A 25840-nucleotide genomic window follows, 5' to 3' on the forward strand; every position below is an offset into this window, starting at 1 on the left:
TGTGTGTGTGTGTGTGTGTGTGTGTGTGTGTGTGTGTGTGTGTGTGTGTGTGTGTGTGTTTTAAATTGACTGTTCGTTTGAAAGGCTGTTTATGTGTGTTTGTATGATCTGTGGTATGTTGTGTTGGAGAAGCTGTGTGTGTGTGTGTGTGTGTGTGTGTGTGTGTGTGTGTGTGTGTGTGTGTGTGTGTGTGTGTGTGTGTGTGTGTGTGTGTGTGTGTGTGTGTGTGTGTGTGTGTGTGTGTGTGGTTTTGTCATTAGTGTGCCTCAGGAGGTAGTAATGGACACTGGGAGGTCTTGAGGTCTGGTTATCCCCATCCATCTGACGCAATTATTAGCTACTGTTCCACTCGGTCTATATATATAGCCAACCTGTTTGATGTGGATGAGTGTGATGTTGAAAGAGAGCACTAAAGCTTCTACAGCATGTTAGTGTGTTACTGTCTGTGTGTTTGAGTTGTGACTTTCAGTTCAGTCTTTTTGTCTGTACTTTGTGTGTGTGTGTGTTTGTGTAAGAGGGGGGGAGCACATCCCCTTTGTGTATTTGTTTATGCATGTGTGTGTGGGTGCATGTTTATGCATGTGTGCGTGTACGTGTGTACGTGCGTGTGTGTGAGTGTGTGTGTGTGTGTGTGTGTGTGTGTGTGTGTGTGTGTGTGCGCGTACATGTTTATGCATGTGCGTGTGTACGTGTGGATGTGCGTGTATCTTTGTTATGCGAGAGGAGGCAGCCATGTCTCCTTCTCTCCCCTCTCACCCACTCCATCTCTCCTCTGGCCAGAGCCGTGGTCTGGAAGCAGTCTGCTGTGGCTGCGCAATTACAGGCTCTCCGTACCATCACACACACACTGCGGCCAGCTGCCCTGTCTTTTCAGGGGCATTTTACATGTGTGTGTGCGTTTGTGTGTGTATGTTTGTGTATATCTGTGTGCATGTGTTTGTGTCTGTGTGTGTGTGTGTGTGTGTGTGTGTGTGTGTGTGTGTGTGTGTGTGTGTGTGTGTGTGTGTGTGTGTGTACATGTTAAAAAGTCACTGTGCCCAGCTTTACCTCACGCATGGCCTGATCTGTGTCTGGACGAACCTCTGTCCTCTTGAAGTGGTTCAGGCATGGTCTCTCTCATCTCTCACATCTGGAGGCAGTTTGGCGTCGGAGTTTTCATAACAGTGGGCCAGCCACAGCAACCGGCCTGTAAAGCCTGGGGCAAGCAGGGTCTTTAGGCGTTCACCTGAGGGGGGGAGAGAGAGAGAGAGAGTGCAGCAAAGGGGAAAGAGAGAGAGTGTGTGTGTGTGAGAGAGGAAGAGATAGAACAGCAAAAGAAATGAGACAGATAGAGAAAGAGAGAGAGAGAAGCAAAGGAAGTGAGAGGGAGAGGTTGCAATGATGGTTTTGTGCCAATAAATCTCATTGGGTTTGAATTTGAGACAGCAAGATGGACAGATGGCCAAATGAAGGTGCAGATGGATTGATAGAGAAAGAGAGAGGAGAGAGGGCAGAAGGACAAATGGTGGAGAGAAATAGATCATTTAAGATAGACATACAGATACAAGAGAGAATTGAGCATTTCAAAAGCCCTTTATTACATTCTTGTACACAAAGTGCTACATGCTCAGTTTGTCCAACACAGATAGGAGAGAGAGAGAGGAAGAGGAGAAAGATGGTAGGGGAGGAAAGGGTGTAGAAAGATGGAGGGATGGCAGAAAGCAAGAGAAAAAAAAGCAAATATATGGAGAGAGAGAGGGGGAAAGAGAAAGAGAGAATGAGAGAGAGAATGAGAATGAGAGAGAAAAAAGAAAGAGAGGGTAGAGAGTGCAGGGGATGTGCTGAGGTCAAGCTGAGAGCTGAGAGAGTGTGTGTGAGGCTTTGAGATGGACAAGGACACGGCTCTCTGGCAGTGGAGCTGGTGCTTGACGTTAGATGAGATGGCGGTGGAGGTTGTTAATGTTAGATGAGATGGCGAGAGCATCAATCTTCCCCACATACTTTGTCTGAATTCCTCACATTGTACTATGTCATTAGTGTGTGTGTATAGGTCTGCGTGCGAAAGTATTTGTGTGTGTGTGTGAGTGTGTGTGTGTTTGTGTGTGTGTGTGTGTGTGTGTGTGTGTGTGTGTGTGTGTGTGTGTGTGTGTGTGTGTGTTTGTGTTTACGTGGAGTCTGAGGTGAAGTTCAGGACATTGTACTTGTAAGAGTTGTCAGAGTTTGATTGTTAATGTCTTCACTGTAATGTTTGATGTTGCCACTGTAATGAATATGGACTATGCAAGTGGTTTCTATGCAGTTAACATTTTTTTTATTGTCTGTTTGATTGTTAATGTCTTCACTGTGATGAATATGGACTATAAAAGTGGTTTCTGAGTGATTAACATTTTTCTGAAAAAATCCTCATAGTTTTGGTCTGTTTTATAGTTGTTTTTCAAAGTCCGGGGATTTTGTGAGTGTGAATGTGAGTGTGTGTGTGAGTGTGTGTGAGTGTGTGTGTGTGTGTGTGTGTGTGTGTGTGTGTGTGTGTGTGTGTGTGTGTGTGTGTGTGTGTGTGTGTGTTTAGGACGATGGTGGGTGAGATGGCACCCTCATCCTGTCTCATGATGTGGGATAGAGGGATATGGAGGGAGGAGAGGAGGGGAAGGAAGTTAGTGGTTATAGGGGCTGCAGGAGGGCTAAAATAGAGACAGAGAGAGTGATTGGAGGATTTTTGGAGCGGGCACCATGCGGGTGTACGTGTGTGTGTGTGTGTGTGTGTGTGTGTGTGTGTGTGTGTGTGTGTGTGTGTGTGTGTGTGTGTTTGAAGTTGTTAGTGAGGGCTAGACAAAACTATCTCTCGTCAAGAAGAACAGACCCTTTTGTTAGGGGGAAATGGACACATCGAGAGCCCTCCAGGGAGAGAAAAAAAGAACAGGAGGCAGAGAGAAAGAGATGCAGCAAAGTGGAGAGAGAGAAACAAAGAGACAAGAAGAGGGAGGGATTGAGGGAGAGAGAGAGAGAGACACAATGCAGAAGGCTTGAAAAGAGAGAGAGAGAGCGAGAGGAGAGAGAGAGACACAGAGAGAAAGAGAGAGTAGAGAAAGAGAGAGTAGAGAGTAGAGAGAGTAGAGAGAGAGAGAGAGTAGAGAGAGAGAGTAGAGAGAGAGAGAGAGTAGAGAGAGTGAGAGTAGAGAGAGAGGTAGTTGAGCGGGATTACAGGAGGGGAAATCTCCTCTCCAGCTCAGCTGCTCTGTGTGGTTTTCCCCACTTTACTGTAGTGCTCATGCTGCAACTATGCTGATGTGCGGCTCCTCCACGGCTGCTGGAGCCCACAGCACACGCTGCCTCTCCCCTACTGTTCTGGCCATGAGAGAATGGCTCAGGCATGTGTGTGTGTGTGTGTGTGTGTGTGTGTGTTTAGTTTAGTTTAGTTTATTCACAATACCACTTCAAACAAAATATTACAGTAGGGTTATAAACTTAAAACAGGTAAAGTGAATGGGTCCCCCAAGGAAGCTAGGAAAGCTTATAGGCGGGGGCCCAAAGATCATAGAAAAGGTAATGGTACAGTAAGAGCATACATAGTACACCAAAACACTTAACATACATTCTTACCTTACATACACATACAATCATACACATACATCCCAGTGGTCCATGAAGTGACAATATTTATATTAGATATAGGAAGATGGCTACAAAAGGTGTTGCACCATATCACATTGCAGTAATTAAGATGAGGTTCAAAGAGAGTTTTGTACAATGTAAGAAGGGCAGACAGTGGAAGGAAGTGTCTGATCTTGTAAAACAGGCCAACATACTTGGACAGTTTGTTTACAAGATGGTCAATATGACATTTAAAGTTGACAGAGTCGTCAATATAGACCCCTAGGAATTTAGTGGCATGCACTCTTTTTATTTCCTGCCCATTGATTTAAATGAGGCAGTGACCAGTGTTAGGTTAGGTTTGTTTTTAGGTTTAAATAGCATGAAATTTGATAAATAACATGAAATTTGTTTTGCTGACATTTAAAGACAGTCTGTTACATTTAAACCAGGAGTTCACTTTGATTAACTCAGAGTTCACTATGTCTTGTGAAATAAGAGGGTTCCTGTGAGATGTGAACAAATTTGTGTCGTCAGCAAAAATGATTTTATAGAATATTTTAGAAGAATTTACTAAATAATTTATATATAGGATAAATAAGAGTGGCCCCAAAATAGAACCCTGGGGGACCCCAAAGATGATGGGCTTACAGGTAGAGTTATGGCTCATATAGATAACTTCTGAACCATTCAAGTGCTAAACCTCTGATACCATAGTGATGTAATTTATCCAGCAAGATATCAAAGTCAATGGTGTCAAAGGCTTAGGATAGGTCCAAGAAAATACCAACACCATACTTGCCCTCTTCAGTGCAGTGCAGTGTGTGTGTGTGTGTGTGTGTGTGTGTGTGTGTGTGTGAGAGAGAGAGAGTGTGTATGCTTTTGCATTGTGCCAGTGTGTACACTAACACAATTTCAATTTCAATTCAATTCAATTCAATTCAATTCAATTCAGTTCAATTCAATTCAATTCAATTCAATTCAATTCAATTCAATTCAATTCAATTCAATTCAATTCAATTCAATTCAATTCAATTCAATTCAATTCAATTCAATTTCAATTTCAATTTCAATTTCAAATTTATTTCACTTATAGAGCGCCAAAACATTACACAAGTCTCATGGTGCTTGTATACATGACTGCAAGTATCAAGTATGTGCATGTGCCTCTGTGTGCTGCTGTACAGTATATATGTGTGTGTGTGTGTGTGTGTGTGTGTGTGTGTGTGTGTGTGTGTGTGTGTGTGTGTATGTGTGTGTGTGTGTGTGTGTGTGTGTGTGTGTGTGTGTGTACATGTTCATACATCTCCGAGTTGATCTTACCATGTGAATTTGCACAGTGTGTGTGTGTGTGTGTGTGTGTGTGTGTGTGTGTGTGTGTGTGTGTGTGTGTGTGTGTGTGTGTGTGTGTGTGTGTGTGTGTGTGTGTGTGTGTGTGTGTGTGTGTGTGTGTGTGTGTGTGTGTGTGTATGTGTGTGTGTGTGTGTGTATGTGTGTGTCGATGTCCGATGATGAAATCAGGCCTTCAGATGGGCCATGGCCGATCCCATCACACACTTGAAGCTGCTGGATCGCCTGGAATGTGAGAGCATGGATATGCTCTGGTGTGCCCCGCATGACAACAAAGATGGGAGAGAGAGAGAGAGAGAGAGAGAGAGAGAGAGAGAGAGAGAGAGAGAGGTAGAGAGAGAGAGAACAAGAGAAAGAAGGGGTGAGTTGGAGAGTTTAGGGGAAAAGAGAGGGAGAAGAGAGAAAGACTGTGCTTGTTTTGCAAACATGAGTGCTCTTGTTAAGCACTTTAGCGTGTTAAATAATTGTTCCTGTTTAGTGTGAGATTGAAACTATTAGAGGGGAAAACCGGTCCTGACAGATATAGGTCTTTGTAATGTATAAAGGAAGCTTCCCTATAGAAATAACACTACATTAACACTGAGTCTATGTTGGGAAAGGCGCACCGTGTAAATCAGTTTAGGTCACCTCATTGATCTTCAATATGCTAAATAGATTGGCTCTTTCATACATGTTGGCATTTGTGTGTGTGTTTGTTTGTATGTGTGTTTGTATGTCAGTGGGAGTGTATGGGAGTGGGAGTGTATTGGTGTGTGTGTTCCTGTGTGTGTGTGTGTGTGTGTGTGTGTGTGTGTGTGTGTGTGTGTGTGTGTGTTGTGTCCATGTTTTGTATGAAGATGTAAACCACAGTGGGGGAGTTCCTCGAGGAAGACAGTGTGGTGCTCTCTGGTTGGGTTAAATCCAGGTTGCCATGGAGAGGCATTGTGTAGACGCCCAGTGGGGCTCAACATGGAGACACTGGACTTTATCACAGTCTACCAGTCATCCATAATATCAAAGGGAGACTTCATTAGATACATACAATCTCACAGCCATATTTCCCTCAAGAGACGCTTGCTATTAGTCACATGCAGAGGCACTCCTGCCACTCGATGAGGAGGCCACCTGCCGACAGAAATTCAATCTGTCTCCCTCAGAAACACTCTCTCACACACACACACACACACACACACACACACACACACACACACACACACACACAAAGCTCTCTGCTCCCCGCGGGAGCTGTTTCAGTGGTGTTTAATATTTCATCTCCTGTGTTATGTTGTCTCTTTGGATCACAGAGGACATCTTCATCCAGCACGGCAGGGACAAGAAAAACCCCCTCATCTACGGCCTCTTCACGACCACCAGGTGGGTTCACACACACACACACACACACACACACACACACACACACACACACACACATACACACACACACCACATAACAGCAGGGACAAGAAAAACCCTCTCATCTACAGCCTCCTCACGACCACCAGGTGGGCTCACACATGCTCTCACACTCATACACACAAGCACACACACACACACACACACACACACACGCCACATGTACAAACACACACCTTCTCCTATATATATAATTATACAGTGCACACACACACACACCTACACCTCTATATACACACACACACTCACACAGACACACACATGTACACAAACACACCTCTACACAAACACATACAGACATGCACGCACCGCATAAACACATATAAACTCAAACAAACACAAACACACACAAACACACACACACACACACACACACACACACACACACACACACATACACACACACACACACACACACACACACACACACACACACACTCACACTCTGACCTCAGCTGGCTCCCAACCCACCACTGTGAGTGTATATATTTACCCAGTGGCATGGATTTCCACTCTATTACATGCCACTCCACTCCATAACTTAATCATGGCCAGACAGAGTAGTATTCAGCATGGGACAATAATGGCAGCCAACTGACCAGGGTCAGCTGTTGGGAGCATTAAGTGGTGGCCAGAGAAGACTCTCTAAGTCCACAGCACCCCCTGTGGGTGACATGAGGGGGCAACACCCTTACCAGTCGTGGTGTTGCTGGAAATAACTACAATCACATCATGAGTTGTGCTGAGACTTTTATGAAGTGTTTATAAAGTGATTGGTGGTGTGACATAGTGAAGACATAAAGTTTAGCTGGGTCTGAGCTGTCTTTATCGTACTGTCTTTCTTTCTGTCTGTCTCTCTCTCACTCTCTCACGCTCTCTCTTTCTCACTCACACACACACACACACACACACACACACACACACACACACACACACACACATGGTCACTCATGATGCTTCACAGAGGAGGGTAGAATGAAGTCATGTTTTAAATTTGTGTCCAAGGGTGTGTGCACTGGTGTGTGTGCATGTGTGTGTGCTTGTGTGTGTGTGTGTGTGTGTGTGTGTGTGTGTGTGTCCAAGGGTGGGGAGGCAGCACTTGTTCATATTTTCCAGATTCAGACCTTTAGATGGCACGACAGATACAGTAATTCTCTAAACAAATCACGATGACAAACTGTACCACTGTACCCACTATGCAAGTGTTTGGCAGAGGTCAACTGTGTTAATGCGGCACCAAGGAAAATATGTGTGTGTGTGTGTGTATGTGTGTGGGCACCCTGAATATTTATGAACATATTGATTCTGGGACTGAATATCATGGGTGGTGCCCGGCTCCTTGACAAGTGGAAATGCTGACATTGGAAGTATTATGTTTCACAATTTTCTACTTCCCTATTGGCACAACAATCGTTTGAACTGAAGATGAATGGCCTAGTGTACTCTGAGACTGATCTCAGACCAGTGCTGCAAAGCCACTAGCCTTGAAAACCCAAGCCTATTCTATGCTGGGGCTTTTTATTGGTATTCCAAAACCTTGACCAAGTGTCAGTCTACATGCTTTGAGTGATTGTAGGCTTTAACTCCATTCATTGCTCATGTTCGTGCATTGTTATGAGTTGCAAACACAAACGGCAACTCTAATTACGATCTTGTATATACATGCATGTCGATAATGAAGTACACTGTATACTGTATACCCTGTATTTTAGGTTTCTCGGAATTGATGAGGTTTCAAATTAAGGGTTTTGTTTAATTGACTGACCATGTTTTGAATAGTTTTATGTTGTTTTCACATATAGTCCCCTGTGAAAGAACCAAACTCAGTCCTCTAAAAGGGGACCAGAAAAAGGACAAACAAGTTCATCTTGTTTTCACACTGTGGGTTAATTTGAAAGAGGACACAGATCTCATTCTGGTGCATGTCAGCTCTGATGGGGCCTCAGTTGTCTTTATGTTCACACTATACCCTCTCTGTGGCTCTCAGACCTGCTTCGGATCATGGGCTGTGTAGTTGCTCTGGGTTAGTTATGTATTTTCATCATCATTCATTATCAGGCTGAAATAATTATCATAACCAAAAATTGGTGTCGTGATCCAATTTGATAGGCCTTCAGTAGATCTGAATCCTCTTTCACAATGTGAACACAAAATGAACCAAGTCCCTTTTGTTTTGGCCCACTTTCTGGTCATCTTTTAGTGAACTTCAGTTTTAGTGAGTTCAGTTCTCTTCAAACAGACTACATGTGAAAACACCCTGAAATTAGGATTTCAAAAAATATCCATTTAATTGACTCTCTCTCTCTCTCTCTCTCCCTCTCTGTGCCAGTGATGTGTTGAATGGTTCGGCGGTGTGTGTGTACCGCATGCAGGATGTGGCCCGAGCCTTCAAAGGCAACTTTTATCACAGGGATGGACCGCAGTACAAATGGGCCGAGTTTACAGGCCGGGTGCCCTTTCCAAGACCAGGGACTGTAAGTATTATATTTCATACCATTACCTATACAATGCATATATATTCCTATACTATTACCTTATACATATATTATATTGGACATTATATAAAATAGCAATATACACTCTAAAAAAATAATCGGGCCAGTACCGGTCCTTCAGAGCGATGCCATAGAAGAGCTTTTTTCAATGTTTCAAAGAACTATTGAGGCAAACTTTCGCCTGATTTTCGTCGTTTTGACTCTCCATGGAACCATCCATTTACATCTGTACTGTACTGCTATGTGAATGGTAAAAAATATCTTAATTTATTGTGGTATAGTGTCAGTAACTGACCAGTGGTCTCTTAGCTATTCAGTTCTAAGTCCGACGTCACAGGCCGACAGCTTTTTTGTGAAAAGACGTTTACTAGTGCAGCCAGATGGTTTTTGCAACTTGTAAACTTTGTCATCATCACCTCACTTTTAGCAAGCTTAAAATAAAATGGCTAAACTTTAACAGAATAATAACTGCAGCTGTGCAGCCAGATGATATATTCGAGGGTAACGTCCAGGCTTCTGTGAGAAGTCGGATTTGATTAGGTTGAGGCAACAAGTAAGTAAGATGACAATTCTCTTGAAGGCTAGTCAGAATAGCGGAAAATAATTGTTTATTTTACTGCATATGTGAGTCTGAAAGCCGTTGGACCTGGAAAGAGATGTATTATTCCATTATTACATCATCACATAATAACCGAATATCTCTATGTCTATGTTCCTGTAGTGTCCAAGCAGCACCTATGGGAGTTATCGGTCCACTCGCGAGTACCCTGATGACGTTATCTTCTTCAGCCGCACCCACCCTCTGATGCAGGAGGCGGTGCTTCCGCTGGGTGGGCGGCCCTTAGTCATAAGAGTGGGCGTGGCTTATAAATTCACCCGGCTGCTGGTGGACAGGGTGGAGGCTGTGGATGGACAGTATGATGTCCTCTTCATCGGCACAGGTGTGTGTGTGTGTGTGTGTGTGTGTGTCTGTGTGTGTTTGTGTGTGTTTTTGTCTGCGTAAGTGTGTGAATGCTGCATACATGAGTGTGCAAGTAGTGAAAAATGTCCATTTAACATGAAAGTAAAAATGTAAGGTACATACTGTATCTGGGGAATCCTTGTGGTCAGTGTTATGATGTTGTACAACGCACTTCATGGTCACGTAATAACACACACTGATATGTGTTGCGCTGTGTTAAAATACACACTGATATGTGTTGCGCTGCGTTAAAACACACACTGATACTGTATGTGTTGCGCTGTGTTAAAACACACACTGATACTGTATGTGTTGCGCTGTGTTAAAACACACATTGATATAGTATGCGTTGCGCTGTGTTAAAACACACACTGATACTGTATGTGTTGCGCTGCGTTAAAACACACACTGATACTGTATGCGTTGCGCTGTGTTAAAACACACACTGATACTGTATGCGTTGCGCTGTGTTAAAACACACACTGATACTGTATGCGTTGTGTGTGTATTCCAGACTCAGGGCTGGTGCTGAAGTCCATCCCTCTGCCCAGAGAGCATGGTCAGGACATCACTCTGGAACAGATGCAGGTCTTTAAGGTAACTACAGGCGATGTCTCTCTCTCTCTCTCACACACACACACACACACACACACACACACACACACAGAGAGACACACACACACACACACACACACACACACACACACACGCATCTATGTACATTGTACATGCACATACACATGCACACACACACACTCCACTAACTACAGGAAATGTCCACTGAGAGAGAGGCCCTTAGGACTGACCTCAGCTACCGCTCAGATAGTCTCTGGCCAGCACACTAGATGAGTTATCTCCGGTGAAGTGATTATGCTCCTTATAAGATTGTTTGTCAAATGTTATTATGTTTTCTGTGATCTAAATCTACAGCTCAGATAGTCTCTCTGGTCATTACATTTGAAGGGCTATTTTCTTTCAACTGGCTATTCTTATTAGATTCGTTCTCTCTCTCTCTCTCTCTCTCTCTCTCTCTCTCTCTCTCTCTCTCTTAACCCTCAGCAGAAATCGCCTGTGACTGCCATGACATTGTCTAAGAACAAGGTGAGGTTTTACATACAGATGTGCACTGCACGCGCGTGCGCATACACGCACACACACATACACACACATACACACACACACACACACACACACACACACACACACACACACACACACACACACAAATTCACACACACGTTTTGGCACATAGGTGTCTTGGGAATCACATTGTGCCCCCATAGTGTCACGTATGTGATAAAAGACGTTCGAGATGCAGATTCACACCATTAATGAGTGCCAGAGTGTGTTCGCTTGGTCGTCATAGCAACAAGTTTGGAAGTCCTTGAGGAACGAATCGAGGCTATGATTATATGTTCATGCCCTCATCTGTGCCTTGGGTGTGTGTGTCTTGCTGTCTGTGTTGTGGTGCATTTTTATTCTATAATAATCCTATAATAAGGTTCTGTGGGAGTTTAGGTTGGTCACAATGACTGTACATATAATGTCATTGGTTGGTCATAGGAATACACAGCCTACTATAGGTGGATATGTATTTTAGTGCTGTCTTTCTAAATTAGTTTTTATTGACACTGTACTCTGTATTTCCCTCTATGTGTGTGTGTGTATATGTTTGCATGTGTGTGTGTGTGTCTGTGTGTGTGTGTGTGTGTGTGTGTGTGTGTGTGTGTGTGTGTGTGTGTGTGTGTGTGTGTGTGTGTGTGTGGTGTATGTGTTTGTGTGCCTGTGTGTGTGTGTGTGTATGAATAGCAGTGGCTGTTTGTAGGGGCGGCGGAGGGGGTGGCCCAGCTGGGACTATTCCAGTGTGAGCTGTACGGACAGGCGTGTCCAGAGTGCTGCCTGGCCAGAGACCCCTACTGCACCTGGGACGGACACGCATGCAGCCCCTACATGCCCATCGCACGCAGGTGAGGGGTCCGCTCAAACACACACACACACACACACACACACACACACACACACACACACACACACACACACACACAGTGTACAGTATACAGTATACTATATTTACACTATAGTGTGTGTGTGTGTATATACAGTATATATACTATATATAATACATAATACACAATATATATGCTATATTTACACTGGCATGCACACACACACACACACACACACACACACACACACACACACACACACACACACACACACACACACACACACACACATGTTCAACAAGGTAGTCTCTTCAGGCTCACTGTAACACCCATGTTGTGTGTGATGTGTGCAGGAGAAACACCCGGCAGGTGGAAGATGCAGGGGATCCTCTCAATCAGTGTGTCAGACAAGGAGGTGAGTGCTGCTGTCTGAATGACCATCTGACTATCTGACTGCCATTTCAAGCCAAGACAGGTCCAGTAAAGCCTTACTATCACCGCTGCCCTATACAGTACAGTACATACAGTAAGCAGCAGAGAGAAAACCATGCACTCTGAGCCCTAAGGGCAACATAAGGAAACTGCAGACAATATAGAAGGATAGTAATAAGTAAGAAATACTATATATTTTAAAGGAAAGCACAGATACTATCGATGTATGGATATATAGATCATTTATTCATCCCTGAGGGAAATCTAGAGCACAATGGGAAGAGATGCATGGATGTTAGGTAAAGCACGAACAGTGAGAGCAGAGAGGTCTCAATAGTATTCAATTGCCCTCACAGTCACCCGCAAGCATCACACATGCAACAGCATACGATTCCAGAACTGTTACAGCCCTCATCAGGCCCAAATCTATTACAGATTTTCCCTTCATCTAGCTGATAGAAAAGGCCAAATCCACATAAAAGGGCAATTTGTTTGATTCGATTTGCTTAAAAGGCTAAAGGCACGCTTGACTGATACCATGATATTATCCGATAAGCTTCATAAACCGCAACAGAAAGCCAACCAGCCTTTGCTGTAACCCTTTGCCAATACTGTAGGCAGCCCACATGTAGTCCGTCAATCATGACTAATTAAGAACTTGATAGCGAGGAGCACAGATGGCGATAATTACAGCTCTCCAGAGTCTCTTCCCCGTGTGAGCCGTCACGACTGCGCAAGGGAGGCATTTGTTTTTGTTTATTTTTATTTACTTACAGATCACTCGCTGGTAGTCAGTCCTGTGTTTTGTTTTTCCCCCTCTCCTTATTATAGACTGTTTATTTTCTGGTGTCTGGAAGGATTTTCTAATGCGATTAGTTGTCATCTGTGTTCCTGTAGCGGCTGGCTGCAGTGACTCACCCACCAACCGCTGTTAGGGAGGAAGAGAAGCCAAAAGCGCCATCGCAATCTGTGAAACCAAATGTGTGCAGCGCATCACTAGTGTATGACCGTTGGCTTTTTATCAGAGCATATGAATCTGCTTTTAGTCTGCTGTCATGCTGCATGCTTTCAATTTACATCAAATTTCTACCCGACGATATATTTCTTTTTGTGAGGTTTTTTGGTGCTGCCAAGAAGGCTGTGTTCAAACTCAAAGCAGTAAAGAGATTCACAGCTTGCAATGAAGGACACATGTGACCTCTATAAAAAAAAAAGCGGTGTGTGTAACTGTGGAAGGAGGTGAGAGACAGTGGCCTGGGGATTTCGGCTCTGAGGACGAAGGCCCTATAAAGCTCAGTCAACTCTCAATGTTAATGGTGGTGGTTAATGGAGGGCACTTTGGGTCAATTCCTGCTGTTTTTTAACGTGTAATATAAATAGAAGGCAGCTAGGAGAGCGCAGACCTCACCCAAGGCCAAATGCCCTGTCTCGCAAACCTTAATGAAAGGGAAAAATGATTCATGAATCCTCCCCAAAATGTAATAGGTTCTTCCTTGGTCCATGCTTTCGACCTCTCAACCACCTTTCATGCAAACTGGGCCAATGCTTTTCTCTGTAATACTACAGTTAGAAAAGCAGACAAATAAACCAACTGAAAGCGTATGCTCCTTAGCGTGGTGGGTTAAAAGTGTCTTACTGACTTGTCCTGTCTCATGGTACTGAAATTGAAGTAGAAATGTATCTCTTTTGTGTGTAGCTGGGCTGCAGGTAGAGACAGAGAGGAGGTCGATAGTGGTTGCCGTGGGAAACAGCACTTACCTGGAGTGTCTCCCAAAGTCCCATCATGCCTCTGTGACCTGGTTGAAGGAAACAGGAGAGAACAGCGCTGAACTCCATCAGGTAGACCATGCACTGTCTACACAACCTCTACGCAGGTCTCTCTACAACACACAGGTCTGACACTTTGAAACATGCATTCTCAAAGATCTCAAACATCCTCTCCCACTCTTTCCTGTTATCTGAAGTTGAAGGTGAAGTTCAGGGAGAATAGAAGTTGTATCGTTGTGTATTCTGTTGATGAGATGGAAGGTTCTCCTCACTCTCTCCTGTTGCTTTGAAGGTGACGTCCGGGGAGAAGCTGGTGGTGATTGACAGGGGGATCCTCATCCCGAGGGCAGAGCTTGTCCATGGGGGTGTGTACCACTGCCAGCTGGAGGAGCATGGCTTCCATTGGACAGCAGTCACCATTCACTTAAAAGTGATTGGTCCCGCCCTGGTGTCCATCCCCGCCCCTGGCTCCACCCAGTCCTGGTTCCAGGATGTGATGTCGCTGATTCACCCGGGCGACCTGAAGCAGCGCTGTAGGGAGCTCAGCCAGCGGCGCCATGGTAACCGGGAGCGGGAGCGCCACCGCGGGCGCAAGAGGGGTGACCGGCACAGGGAGGGAGGGAGGTCGGCAGGAGGAGGAGGAGGAGGAGAGGGAAGAGGGAGGAAGAACAGGAGCAAGGCACCAACTTCTGCTCAGAGACAGCCCAGGAGTACATAGCGCTCACGATGAAGTTGGTTTCTCTCTAACACACGTACACACACACACACACACACACACACACACACACACACACACACACACACACACTGACATAAAAGCACACACATACACACACAGACATATAAACACACACGCTGACAGATACACACAAACACACTCACACTGACATATAAATACAAGACACAAACACACCCACCTAATCACACACACACACACACACACACACGCACACTACACAAATATACTGTACAGAGGCATACATCCAAATACAGATATGTAAACAAACATCAGTATTCGACATGCCCTCACACACACAACAAGGAATACACACACTTTGCACATGCTCATCACCGACCACACAAGCACACACACTTAAGCTGATGGACTAGAGTTGTGCTCGACGAAGGATCGCCTTGTGGCGCCCGGTTGCTAAGCAGCGGATTTTGAAGGACTGTAGGTGAAGTCTAAAGGACGTGGCCAGCGTGAGTGGGCCGTAGAGACTGGGAAAAAAAAACACAAATCACGCTCAAAGAGAGACCGTATCCGTCCCATCTGAGAGCCAAGAGCCAAGGAGAAACCATGAAGATTGTACTCAAGAGAAGTCGGGGCGCGTCCTGGGCTGACCCTGAAGAGACTGGGGGTGTAAAGTAAAAGCACAATATCTTCTCTTCTCTGACATGTTACACACACACACACACACACACACACACACAAATGTATTATGCTGAAATGTACGTACTTTTTCTTATTTAACTGTTTTTTGTATTTATTTCTCTTTTTCTTTCATATTTCCTGTGATTATTCATGACTCAAAAAAGAAAACAAAAAGGCTTGTTTTTAGTGGAAACGTGGGAATGTCAGCTGTTAGAACGTGTTATACTTATTACACTTGTTGTTGAATGTGATGGCAAAGTGGCGAGGGTGTTCAGTTTTATATAAGCTTCAAAGGTGATTGGATGGCATGCTTTTGCAAATGATGAACAAAAAGAATCAGTCCAGTCCAGGTTTGTCTTTGTGAAACATAAGTAGCCTACAGCACCACAGGCTGAAAGATAATCCCTGATGTTCGGCTGGCCACAGTGAATGTGGGTGGGTTGAGCGCTACCTGGTTTCTCAAGATCATTGGTGCTGGCTTCCTTTCATGTCTGCTGAGCAATTCTGTATTGCATTGTAACTCAAAAGGAAGCACCTTTTATTGATAAAAAGAGAGAGAAAAAAGAAAATGGGATTTAGGGTTCTGAAGAAGCCTGAAAATCCAGGCTTTGAGAGCAGGAGGAAATTAAAAAATGCTGCCTGCTTCTCTAACCACATAAAAGAGGTAAGATGGAGAGGGAGGGGTGTGTGTGTGTGTGTGTGTGTGTGTGTGTGTGTGTGTGTGTGTGTGTGTGTCTGTGTATGTCTGTGTGTGTCTGCCTTTGTGAACTGTATGTATGTTTAGATGTGTGTGCGCGTGTGCGTGTGTGTGTGTGTGTGTGTGTGTGTGTGTGTGTGTGTGTGTGTGTGTGTGTGTGTGTGTGTGTGCCTTTCCTTATGTGTGTGAGTGCATACACAGGGGGCTGAATGACGTGACTCCGACCACCCAATAATCTCTCCTTTGACACAGGATGGAGTGTTTTAACTGTAGATTATCCCACATATGTGTGCATGTCATCCTCTCGCTGATGTAATTCTCCTCAAGATGGCTGTGTCCTGTCCAGTCCCCTCCCCACTCCATCACCCTGCCATACACTTTTAACATCTTTTATTTGCTGCAGTGACTCTGTGAACGAAATAAAGTGTTTTCAATTATTTCCTCCCCACAAAAGTGGGTGCCTCTCTGCGTCTGTTTTTTTGGCGGCATTCCCTCTTCTTTTCAGAGTCTGCGGTGTGTGAAATGGAGAGTATGAACTTCCGCACCCACCCCACCAGCACCAGCACCACCAGCACCACCCCTGCGCCCCACTCTAATTCTCTCTCTCTGTCTCTTCCTCTGTCTCCTCTCCGACACTGTGTGTGTTTCACCCGAGGGACCTCATGCACGGCACATATTTATACACAAACAGATGAATAATAAGCAGCATTTGGCACGGGGTGGGTGTGCAATGCGGGCGGCTGCCAGGGACGGCTCACTAATGAGGAGGAAGTGAGCACACAAAAGGCGCTCTGTGCGTGTGACAGCCACTGGCGCTGGGGCTCCGGGACACTGGTGCCTAGAGGGCCCGCCGGCACGCCAGCCCCTTCAGGAGGCTGAGAGACGAGGGCTTTGATCTCCCCAGATAGAAGCTGAGAACATGCAGGGAGAGAGACACCCAGGCCAGATCTGTCACAGGGTACAGCTGCTCGGTGTGTGTGTGTGTGTGTGTGTGTGTGTGTGTGAGTGTGTGTGTGTGTGTGTGTGTGTGCGTGATAGAGGATAGCAAGAGAGAGAAAAACCAACAGATAGAGAGAGAGAGAGAGAGAGAGAGTTGGTGTTCCATGGGTGTGTCTCCATAAAGCTAAGCCAAGCTTGGAATCAAACAAGCTATGGATGAAATGATGTCAGTTTGTTTGACTTTGAAATAGGGATAACCCACCACTGAATCCATCATAAAATTCATTTGACACTCGCTAGGGAAGAGTGTTGTGTGTCAAACTGTGACAGATCTACTATGGTCTGGGTGTGGTTCCTGTTTTCAGTTTGTCATGCAGGCAAGGTTTACATAAATTCAACAGCATAGGCTTGTACACAGTGGGGGTGACAATAGGGTGGAGGGCAGATACATATCTTTGTTGCCCCCGTAGGCCTGTAGCTGGTATTGCAAGTGTAAGCTCAAGTTATTTTAACAACGTCTTGGGGGAAACGGGGTAAATTGAACATAAGAGTAAGATGAGCCACCCTTTTTTCCCCCCTGGAAAATATAAACACATTAAATCCAGTATCTTAAGGAAATTTGTGGAAAGGCATAGCATATGGCAAATGAAGTACCAAAAAAAAGTGCTCTCCAAGTGGATTCCATTCATAGAGTTAGGTTAGAGAATGTGAATAGAACAACATTCAATGCATTACACCTCAATTGGTGCCCTTTTAAGTTATTGAGCCTATCAAGTTATCAACGAGTTGTTGGTGTAGAACACTTTGAATTTTTATTTGGTGTGTAGGTTACAAAACAAAATCTCTTGAAAACAAAACCATTAGAAAAAATGGTTCATCTTACCCGGCTCTCCCCTACTTCTTACTGCATAAGTCTGGAAAATATTGGTCACTGAAAGCTATACAGAAAACACTACTTTTACACAGCCCCAGCAGTGTCCATAATTACGACTGAATGTCCATGGTTTCTATTAGGCAATTCTATTGAACCTGAACAGGTCAAATTGCATAGCCTATTCCATATTGAAGACTGCATGTGAATAAGAACAACCTAAACAACCACAACATTTAGCAGTGCACAGGCCTACATACAGGGCTTTAATTATGGCAACAATAAAGTAGTGGGCAATAGTAGTAGCCCAGCAGCCTAATAGGCCTACTACTAGCCTACTACTAGCCTACTACTAGGCTACTACTAATACTAGCCACTACACCTACTACTACTACTACTACTAGGCCTACTACTAGGCTAGTGGGCTACTACTACTAGCCTACTACTAGCCTACTAGGCTGCTACTACTACTACACTACTACCACTACTACTACTAGGCTACTAGGCTTCCATACTACTGCTACTACTACTACTACTACTACTACTACTACTACTGCTAATAATAATAATAATAATAATAATTGTATGCGTGCTTTTTTTTTATGTGTGTTTCGTATGTATTATTATTCATATCAACACACATACCTACGAAGGCTACAATCAAATTCATAAACGTAGGCCTAGCCCTACATCAAATGTATATCCGGAACCATTTGCTACTGAAACTGCTCTTCTATCTGTGACTGAAGCATTGAGAGTAGCTAAGTCCTCTGCTCAGTCATCAGTGTTAATTCTGTTAGATTTATCTGCAGCCTTTGATACGGTTAACCATGACATTCTCCTTTCTACACTATATGAACTGGGAATTTCTGGGAAAGCTCTTGACTGGTTCAAGTCTTACCTTAAAGGGCGTTCTTTTAGCGTGTCTTGGCAGGGACAGATATCAAAGTCTCATGACCTCACTACAGGAGTCCCCCAAGGATCAGTATTAGGGCCCCTCCTTTTCTCTATTTACACCACTTCTTTAGGTGGGATTATTCGCTCTCATGGATTTGAATATCATTGCTATGCGGACGACACTCAACTTTTCCTATCCTTCCCACCTGAGGACTCTAGTGTTTCCCATCGGATCTCTGCATGCCTGAAGGACATTTCAATCTGGATGAAGGATCAGCACCTTCAGCTTAATCTTTCCAAAACTGAGCTCTTGGTGTTTCCAGTAAAAACAGCTATTCCCCAACAGATCAATATCCAGCTTGATTCATCCTCACTGACTCCAACCAGATCGGCACGTAACTTGGGTGTCATAATTGATGACCAACTTACTTTCTCTGAGCATGTTGCCTCAATTGCAAAGTCATGTCGGTATACCCTGTACAACATTAGGAAGATCAGACCTTATCTGACACAAGATTCCACTCAGCTTCTTGTACAGGCAATGGTTATCTCCAAGCTGGACTACTGTAATTCTCTGTTAGTTGGCCTACCTGCTTGTGTTTTAAGACCACTACAGTTGATTCAGAATGCTGCAGCACGACTGGTCTTCAATCAGCCAAAGAGGACACATGTAACCCCTCTCCTAGTTACTCTCCACTGGCTCCCTATAGTAGCCAGAATTAAATTTAAATCTCTCACTCTGGCCTATAGGACACTGACTGGATCTGCTCCCAGCTACTTCAGTTCTTTAATCACGATGTACATTCCCAACCGCCCATTGCGATCTTCTGAGGAGCGTCTGTTATGTCGACCAACCATACATGCTAGGTCAAATTGTAGATCCTATTCTTCAGTGGTTCCGTGTTGGTGGAATGAGTTGCCCAGTGCTCTCCGTTCCAGCAACAGCTTTGGATCTTTTAAGAGGGGTCTTAAGGCATATTTATTTAATATGCACTTAGTCCTTTGAGTTTGTGATGTGTTATGGTTTGTATAATAGTATTGTTTTGTTATAATTTGTCTATTGATAGAATTTGAAATTTATTTTGTTATTGTCCTTAAATTTAGCCATACCATGCTTTAGTTATTATTATTATTATATATAATTAACTGAGTGACTTATTTGATTGCTATTCTCATTTCACTGTTTTATTTCTCATTAGGTTAGTGCTTAAAATTATTGTTTTACTGATAATATTACTATTCTCCCTAGTTTGTAATTGTTCACTGTTAATTTAATTTGTATTGTTATTTATTTGTATGTCGCTTTGGACAAAGGCGTCTGCTAAATAACCATAGCCATAGCCATAGCCATAGCCATAGCCATAGCCATAGCCATTTGCCTTATGCTAAGGTTTAGTACGAAAGTTAAGTCAGACGGACCCAGTTTCCTGGCAACCTTCATCTTTGGGAGGAACTACAGAGGTAACGTCAGCTAAATGTTTGTTATTGTTGTTAGTTTCTTTAAATGCAGGGACATGGAGCAGTTGACTGTTTCTTTACAGTAACTGTGAGGCTATTTGACAGTTTTTGCATTTAATGACGAACTTTTACCTGCACGTTCAGTTAGAACTATCCAACTCAAACTAACGAGGCCTGGCTGTCTTCTCTCCCACAGCTAACGTTAGCTATTATCTCTAGCATAACGTAGATCTCTCGCTAGATGGGCTAATCCTCCGGTTTTGAGTGATAAGAACCTAGCAGCTATCACTATCTTTTCCCATATTGCATCATGACAACAGGAGGTCCTTTGTGGTTAACTTGTCAACTTAGGTAACTGGCTTCTTGTATGATAAGTTAGCTAGCACTAGCTAGCTACTTTGACAGGTAGCAATCGACTAGCCAACGTCAGCTAACATTTTACTGTTAAGCAGGCTAGGTTGTCGTTAGAGAAGTGGCGTTAGCTTGCTAGCTATGTTCGTACGTCATTAAAGTTTCGGTTCCTAAAGACTACATGGTTTTGCATTTCTTACAGGGTTATAATAACATCACGGTGTGCATTTGACTAATAACATTGACGTTTGGGATCATTTTATTTATGTTGTTGGCGGGGCCAACTAATGTTTTGCCCATAAGCTATCCAACAGCAATTTTGTCGGGTTATAGTTGACATTTTTCGATTACATGAAGTTGTCATAGGTGATTGGTAAAATCATGCCAGGCAACTAAAGAAGTAGCAACTAGGCAGATGCAGTTAGCTGCTAGGCCAGTCAATGCAAGAAGTATGGACGAATCTCTTCTAGCAGAATGTAACGTTATGTTGTGTAGTTAGCTGTGTATTGCAGCTGTATTGTATTAACGAGTCCTTATATGACCCATGAGCGAGCGAGCGAGCGTAGCTAGCTAGGTGTCTCGGGTATGTTGTGTCTGTTTAGAAGATTTTTTGGCCATACAGTGAGGACTTTTGCCATCTTCAAAGATTTTTACAGCAGCGTTACTGTTGATGTTGATATGGTTATGTCATCAAAGATGGTGAAGAATTCTCATATTCTCAGCAGGAGGAGGGATGAGCCATTCCCCTGTGATTGGCCAAGATGTCCCTGAGACAACCAACGGGGTGGACTCTCCGACCTCCCCTGACATTTCTGAAAGGCCGACACCACACACTCTGAAGTGTGATGGCAGGACCACGTTACAAGAAGATGGTATAGAGGAGGGGACACAGATTAAAACAGAGACTAATGCAGACACAGACCACATATCTAAGAACTCAGCCGCACATTCAAATCCAAACTTGTCACACACTGAAACTCCCGAAACGCACTCCACGTCGCTAACTCACACACACTCGCACACACCAAACAGGCATGCAGAATCTCCACCCAAACATAAACCTCACACAGGTGAAGAAGACCTCAATGATTCGGTATTCACTCACATAGAAGCCACAGATCTCACAGACACAGCAACCAAAGACAGACCACACACAGAAACGCACAGCACAGACAGACAACAGCACGACAACGCACAGACATACAGTGAAGCCCCAGAAGATGATGGAGTGAGAGAAGAGGAGGTGGAGCATGACAGAACAGAGAGAAAGGATGGAGAGCAGAGAGAAGAGGAGAAACCAGAGGTAAATATACACTCGCTACAGTCTCCCTTTACTATCCCTACCTTCCTACCTACATGCATGCCTTATCTACCTTCCCTACCTTCCTACCTACTGTACCTCGCTACCTACCGTCCTTCCTGTCTTCCCTACCTTCCGTCCTTCCCTACTTACCTATCTACCTACCTTCCTTCATTCATTCCTTCTTTTCTACCTACACACCTTCCTACCTTCCTACCTACATACCTTCCTACCTGACACAAGCAACTCTGACCTACAACCATGGGTAATTATTGGTGCATATTGAAGAGTTAAGCCTTTATGACCTCATGACCATAGGTCAAGAATATGTACGTTCTGTAGCCTGCAAGTGACGTTTCTCCATTGACCTGCTGTAACAAATCAAGGAAACGTCAATTTGACCAACATTCCTTCAGTACCCCTTATCAGATGGACTGTTTGTCTAGAAAAGACAATATTGGTTACAATATCTATAAAAACTATATGCGATACACTATACACATTTACACGCTTATGAGTCTATGTATCTTACATATTGGCATGCTTGGCAGTATTGGATTTTATTTGCCACATGTACAAGGAATGAGTTAACAAGGACTTTCTGTGTTCCTCTATGCAGCCTATGAAACCGTCATCGCCATCGTCATTTCAGAACCCTCCTCCTCGTCTCAGCACGTCGGCACCTGCCAGTGGAACCGCCCCCTCCCTGGCGGAGTCGGGCGCGGACGCCGACTCGGACGAAGTGCCTCGGCCCATGCACGTGATGGCGGAGGTGCGCGTGCGCGGCATGCCGGACCGCGTGGTGCGGGGCATGCAGGACAGCAAGAGCCTGGACGAGCTGAGCGGGGCGTGCGGAGGCGGGGGCCCGCGGGGGGGTGCCCGGGGGGGCCAGGCGGAGGGTGGGCGCAGGGCTACCATCTCCAGCGCCCTGGAGCTAGAGGGCACCGTGAGCCATGAGGGAGACATCACCAACTTCATCTGCAGGAACCTGGAGCAGAAGATCAAGATGAGCTCGCGGCCCAGCCTCGACTGTGACTGTAAGGGAGAGTGTGTTTATTGTGTGTGTATGTGTACGTGTATGTGTATGTGTATGTGTTTGTGCGTGTTTAATTGATTGAGTCCCATTGACATTGGAATCTCTTTACCAAGAAAGCTGTGGTGTGCGTGTGTGCGTGCGTGCGTGCGTGCGCACATGCGCAGATTTGTGTGTGTGTACGTGCAAGTGTGTGTGTGTATTGAATGCTGATATGCCAGTCTGTTATTGCAGTTGCTTTAAGTTTGTTGTAAATCTCAGAGCATTGTACGTGCATGTCTGCTTCCTTTTTTGTCCAAGCTGATTGTGTTTGTATGCGGGTTATTCATTTGTTTAATTTCATTTGTTTAATTTCATCTGATGGTCAAGCATCAGTTGGAGGCAAGCCTGCCTGCATTTAAAAAATAGAAATATCTTGAATACCTCTTGCATATCCAGTGAGCCTGTTTTGCATTTTGTGAGAATCTACCTGTGCAGGCTGTTTACTTCGTTTGGTCAGATAATCCCGACTGCATGTTGTGTCTCCTTCTGTCCCCTGATCCGTTGCCGTTGCTCTCTCTGTTTGTCCAGCGGACTCGAGCTCGGGTTCAGTCCGTGGCCGGGCGGTGACGCGGCGGCCAGCAGACATCCCCCCGATCGACCCGTCCGTCTTGTTGGACCTGCAGAGACACACGCAGGACGTGGCGCAGAGTGTAGAGCTCATGATGCGCAGCCTCAACGGAACCATCCAGAACGTGAGTTGGGTTAGCGGCACGGAACATAGACCTGCTGGGGTAGAACGTGAGTTTGGTTAACGGCACGGAGCATGGTCCTGCTGGGGTAGAACGTGAGTTTGGTTAGCAGCACGGATCATCTTTCTGCTGGGGTAGAACATGAGTTTGCTTAGTGGCACGGAGCATCTTTGATTGTTTGCTTTGATTGTTGTCATAAATTGTCTATAGATCTGTTTTTAATGTTTACATGCTCTGTTTAGGGCTTGACTCTAATTAAACTGTGTGTGTGTGTGTGTGTGTGTGTGTGTGTGTGTGTGTGTGTGTGTGTGTGTCCTGCAGATGACTGCCTTGAGTGTTGGCTACATCCAGACGTACAGAGACTCCGTGGATAGCCTGGGAGAGTCTGTGGACATGAGCATAAAGGTGGAAAAATGACCTATAGTGTCTGCTGTCTATATGATAACTGTTGGCATTGAAGATCTGTGCATCAACGTCTGCTGTGTGTGTGTGTGTGTGTGTGTGTGTGTGTGTGTGTGTGTGTGTGTGTGTGTGTGTGTGTGTGTGTGTGTGTGTGTGTGTGTGTGCCCTTCTCTAGGGAATGTACACGTTGATGGCCCGTTGTGAGGAGCTGGACCGCTCCATGCAGCCCATCCACACGCTAGCAGCTCAGATCCGAGACATCAAGCGCACTCTGGACGCCCTGGAGGCCGTCTGCAAGTAGCCGCCGCCCCCCTCACCCCCCCCCCCCCCCCCACCCAGATGTGCTGCTGCCGCTGCCGCCGCTGCTACTGAAAGTAACCACAAGCACCCCCATCCCCTCAGCACCACCACCACCACCACCACCACCACCACTCCCACCACCACCCTCCCAGAGATGTGCTGCAAGTAACCACACCCCAAGAGTGGTGTCGCCGTGCCAATATGCCTTGCCCCCCTCCCTCCATTCGCCCAGCAGACGCCCTGTAATGGAATCATCTGTGTACAGACTCTTAGCTGATAACCATGTTACCAAATCTTGCGCTACTGATCAAGTCTCTCAGAGATGCTCTGCAGCCCCCCCCCCCATCCCCCTCTCCTCCTCCCTGGACCCTTGGGAGTACAGTAAAATGGGCCTCATCTCAAGTGGCAGCCTTGCTCTCTCTCTCTTTCTCTCTCTCTCTCCCTCTCGTCTGTGACTTCATACAGAGGAGAGGAATGCCCCTCGTCTCCTCTACCATACCGTCCAACACAGTACCTACCTTTGGTGGTGTGGTGTTGTCCCCTCCTCTGCATTTGAAGGCTTCAGGTCATGTGTCCTTGAGTGTATGTGGTGTGGATTGTAGAGATGGACGGACCCTGACATCAGGGACATGGTTGTGGTGGCCGATTGACTTGCGGAGTCCGATGAGACTTTAACAGGAATGCAATGCACAGGGATGCACAAGCTACCCTGGTGTCTGATGCCCTGGAAACGAAGTCAGGTACGCTGCTGAGAAGTGTGTGACCACAGAAGTTATGAATTTATGCCACAATGCATCCTTTTTGTGTTTACTCTCTGATCATGTGAAAGACTTAAACTACACTTACACACACCTGAGAAATTGTTGGTTTTGTTTTTTTCAATACTAACTTATGTGGAGGCTACAGTGTGTGTGTGTGTGTGTGTGTGTGTGTGTGTGTGTGTGTGTGTGTGTGTGTGTGTGTGTGTGTGTGTGTGTGTGTGTGTGTGTGTGTGTGTGTGTGTGTGTGTGTGTGTGTGTGTGTGTGTGTGTGTGTGTGTGTGTGTGTGTGTGTGTGTGTGTGTGTGTGTGTGTGTGTGTGGCATGTTCCCTGACTAGCCATTCACTGCAGTTCACTGCATGGATCCTCTCTCCCCTCTGGCCGCTGTACATAGAGTGGCAATAGACTGAAGCAGGGGATTTTGGGTATTGGAGTTTTTAGAGCGGACGCTTTTTTGATGGGAAGGGGTTCAGGAGGAGGGCTGTCTTCGTTGCTCTGCTCTTGTTGTCTGTCGCTCGATCCAATCAGAAGTAATCTTTGTACATACTGTCTCAATGTCACTAAAACAATGATTTAGCCAATGTCATGTGTGTATTTAAAAAGAGGATATAACAATAAATTTACAAGAATGATGCAGAAACCCATTGTGTTGACTCTAATGTCCTTATGCTTGTCTTGGGTTTGATGTGTACACACAAACTGTTTTTTAGATCTATGTTGATCTATGTAAGCAAAGAGCTGATCAATGTGGCCTGTCTTTGCAGCAGGAACTGAAATCTACAGATGAAGGGTGCAAACATAGAAAATGAAAACACCC

The 25840-nt window shown here is 45.0% G+C and overlaps 2 protein-coding genes across 7 annotated transcripts in view; both read left to right on the plus strand.

Annotated features, from left to right (window-relative positions):
* Positions 1 to 16419, plus strand: part of sema3h (sema domain, immunoglobulin domain (Ig), short basic domain, secreted, (semaphorin) 3H) — a 40533-nt gene extending 24114 nt beyond the window's left edge. For 2 of the 4 annotated variants that reach the window (XM_062540255.1, XM_062540251.1), the window contains exons 9-17: positions 6201 to 6270; positions 8639 to 8783; positions 9526 to 9745; positions 10280 to 10362; positions 10828 to 10866; positions 11575 to 11732; positions 12065 to 12126; positions 13840 to 13982; positions 14203 to 16419. In XM_062540255.1, coding sequence (XP_062396239.1) covers positions 6201 to 6270; positions 8639 to 8783; positions 9526 to 9745; positions 10280 to 10362; positions 10828 to 10866; positions 11575 to 11732; positions 12065 to 12126; positions 13840 to 13982; positions 14203 to 14628 — 1346 coding nt within the window. In that variant the 3' untranslated portion in view covers positions 14629 to 16419. The remainder of the gene's footprint in view (positions 1 to 6200; positions 6271 to 8638; positions 8784 to 9525; positions 9746 to 10279; positions 10363 to 10827; positions 10867 to 11574; positions 11733 to 12064; positions 12127 to 13839; positions 13983 to 14202) is intronic. The other 2 variants (XM_062540252.1, XM_062540254.1) reach the window with 2 other exon arrangements.
* Positions 16420 to 20093: 3674 nt separating this feature from the next.
* Positions 20094 to 25663, plus strand: borcs6 (BLOC-1 related complex subunit 6). 3 transcript variants are annotated; one of them, XM_062540258.1, is made up of 7 exons: positions 20280 to 20498; positions 21221 to 21801; positions 22418 to 22835; positions 23402 to 23565; positions 23884 to 23967; positions 24140 to 24264; positions 24320 to 25663. In XM_062540258.1, coding segments are annotated over exons 2-7 (1362 nt in total). In that variant the 5' UTR covers positions 20280 to 20498; positions 21221 to 21231; the 3' UTR covers positions 24321 to 25663. The 3 variants fall into 3 exon arrangements, with proteins under 3 accessions (XP_062396241.1, XP_062396242.1, XP_062396240.1); XM_062540257.1 differs by lacking the exon at positions 20280 to 20498 and adding an exon at positions 20094 to 20150 and having other exon boundaries at positions 24140 to 25663; XM_062540256.1 differs by having other exon boundaries at positions 24140 to 25663.
* The last annotated feature ends 177 nt before the right edge of the window (positions 25664 to 25840 follow it).

This window comes from Sardina pilchardus, chromosome 7, assembly GCF_963854185.1.
Source record: "Sardina pilchardus chromosome 7, fSarPil1.1, whole genome shotgun sequence".
Lineage (NCBI taxonomy): Eukaryota > Metazoa > Chordata > Actinopteri > Clupeiformes > Clupeidae > Sardina > Sardina pilchardus.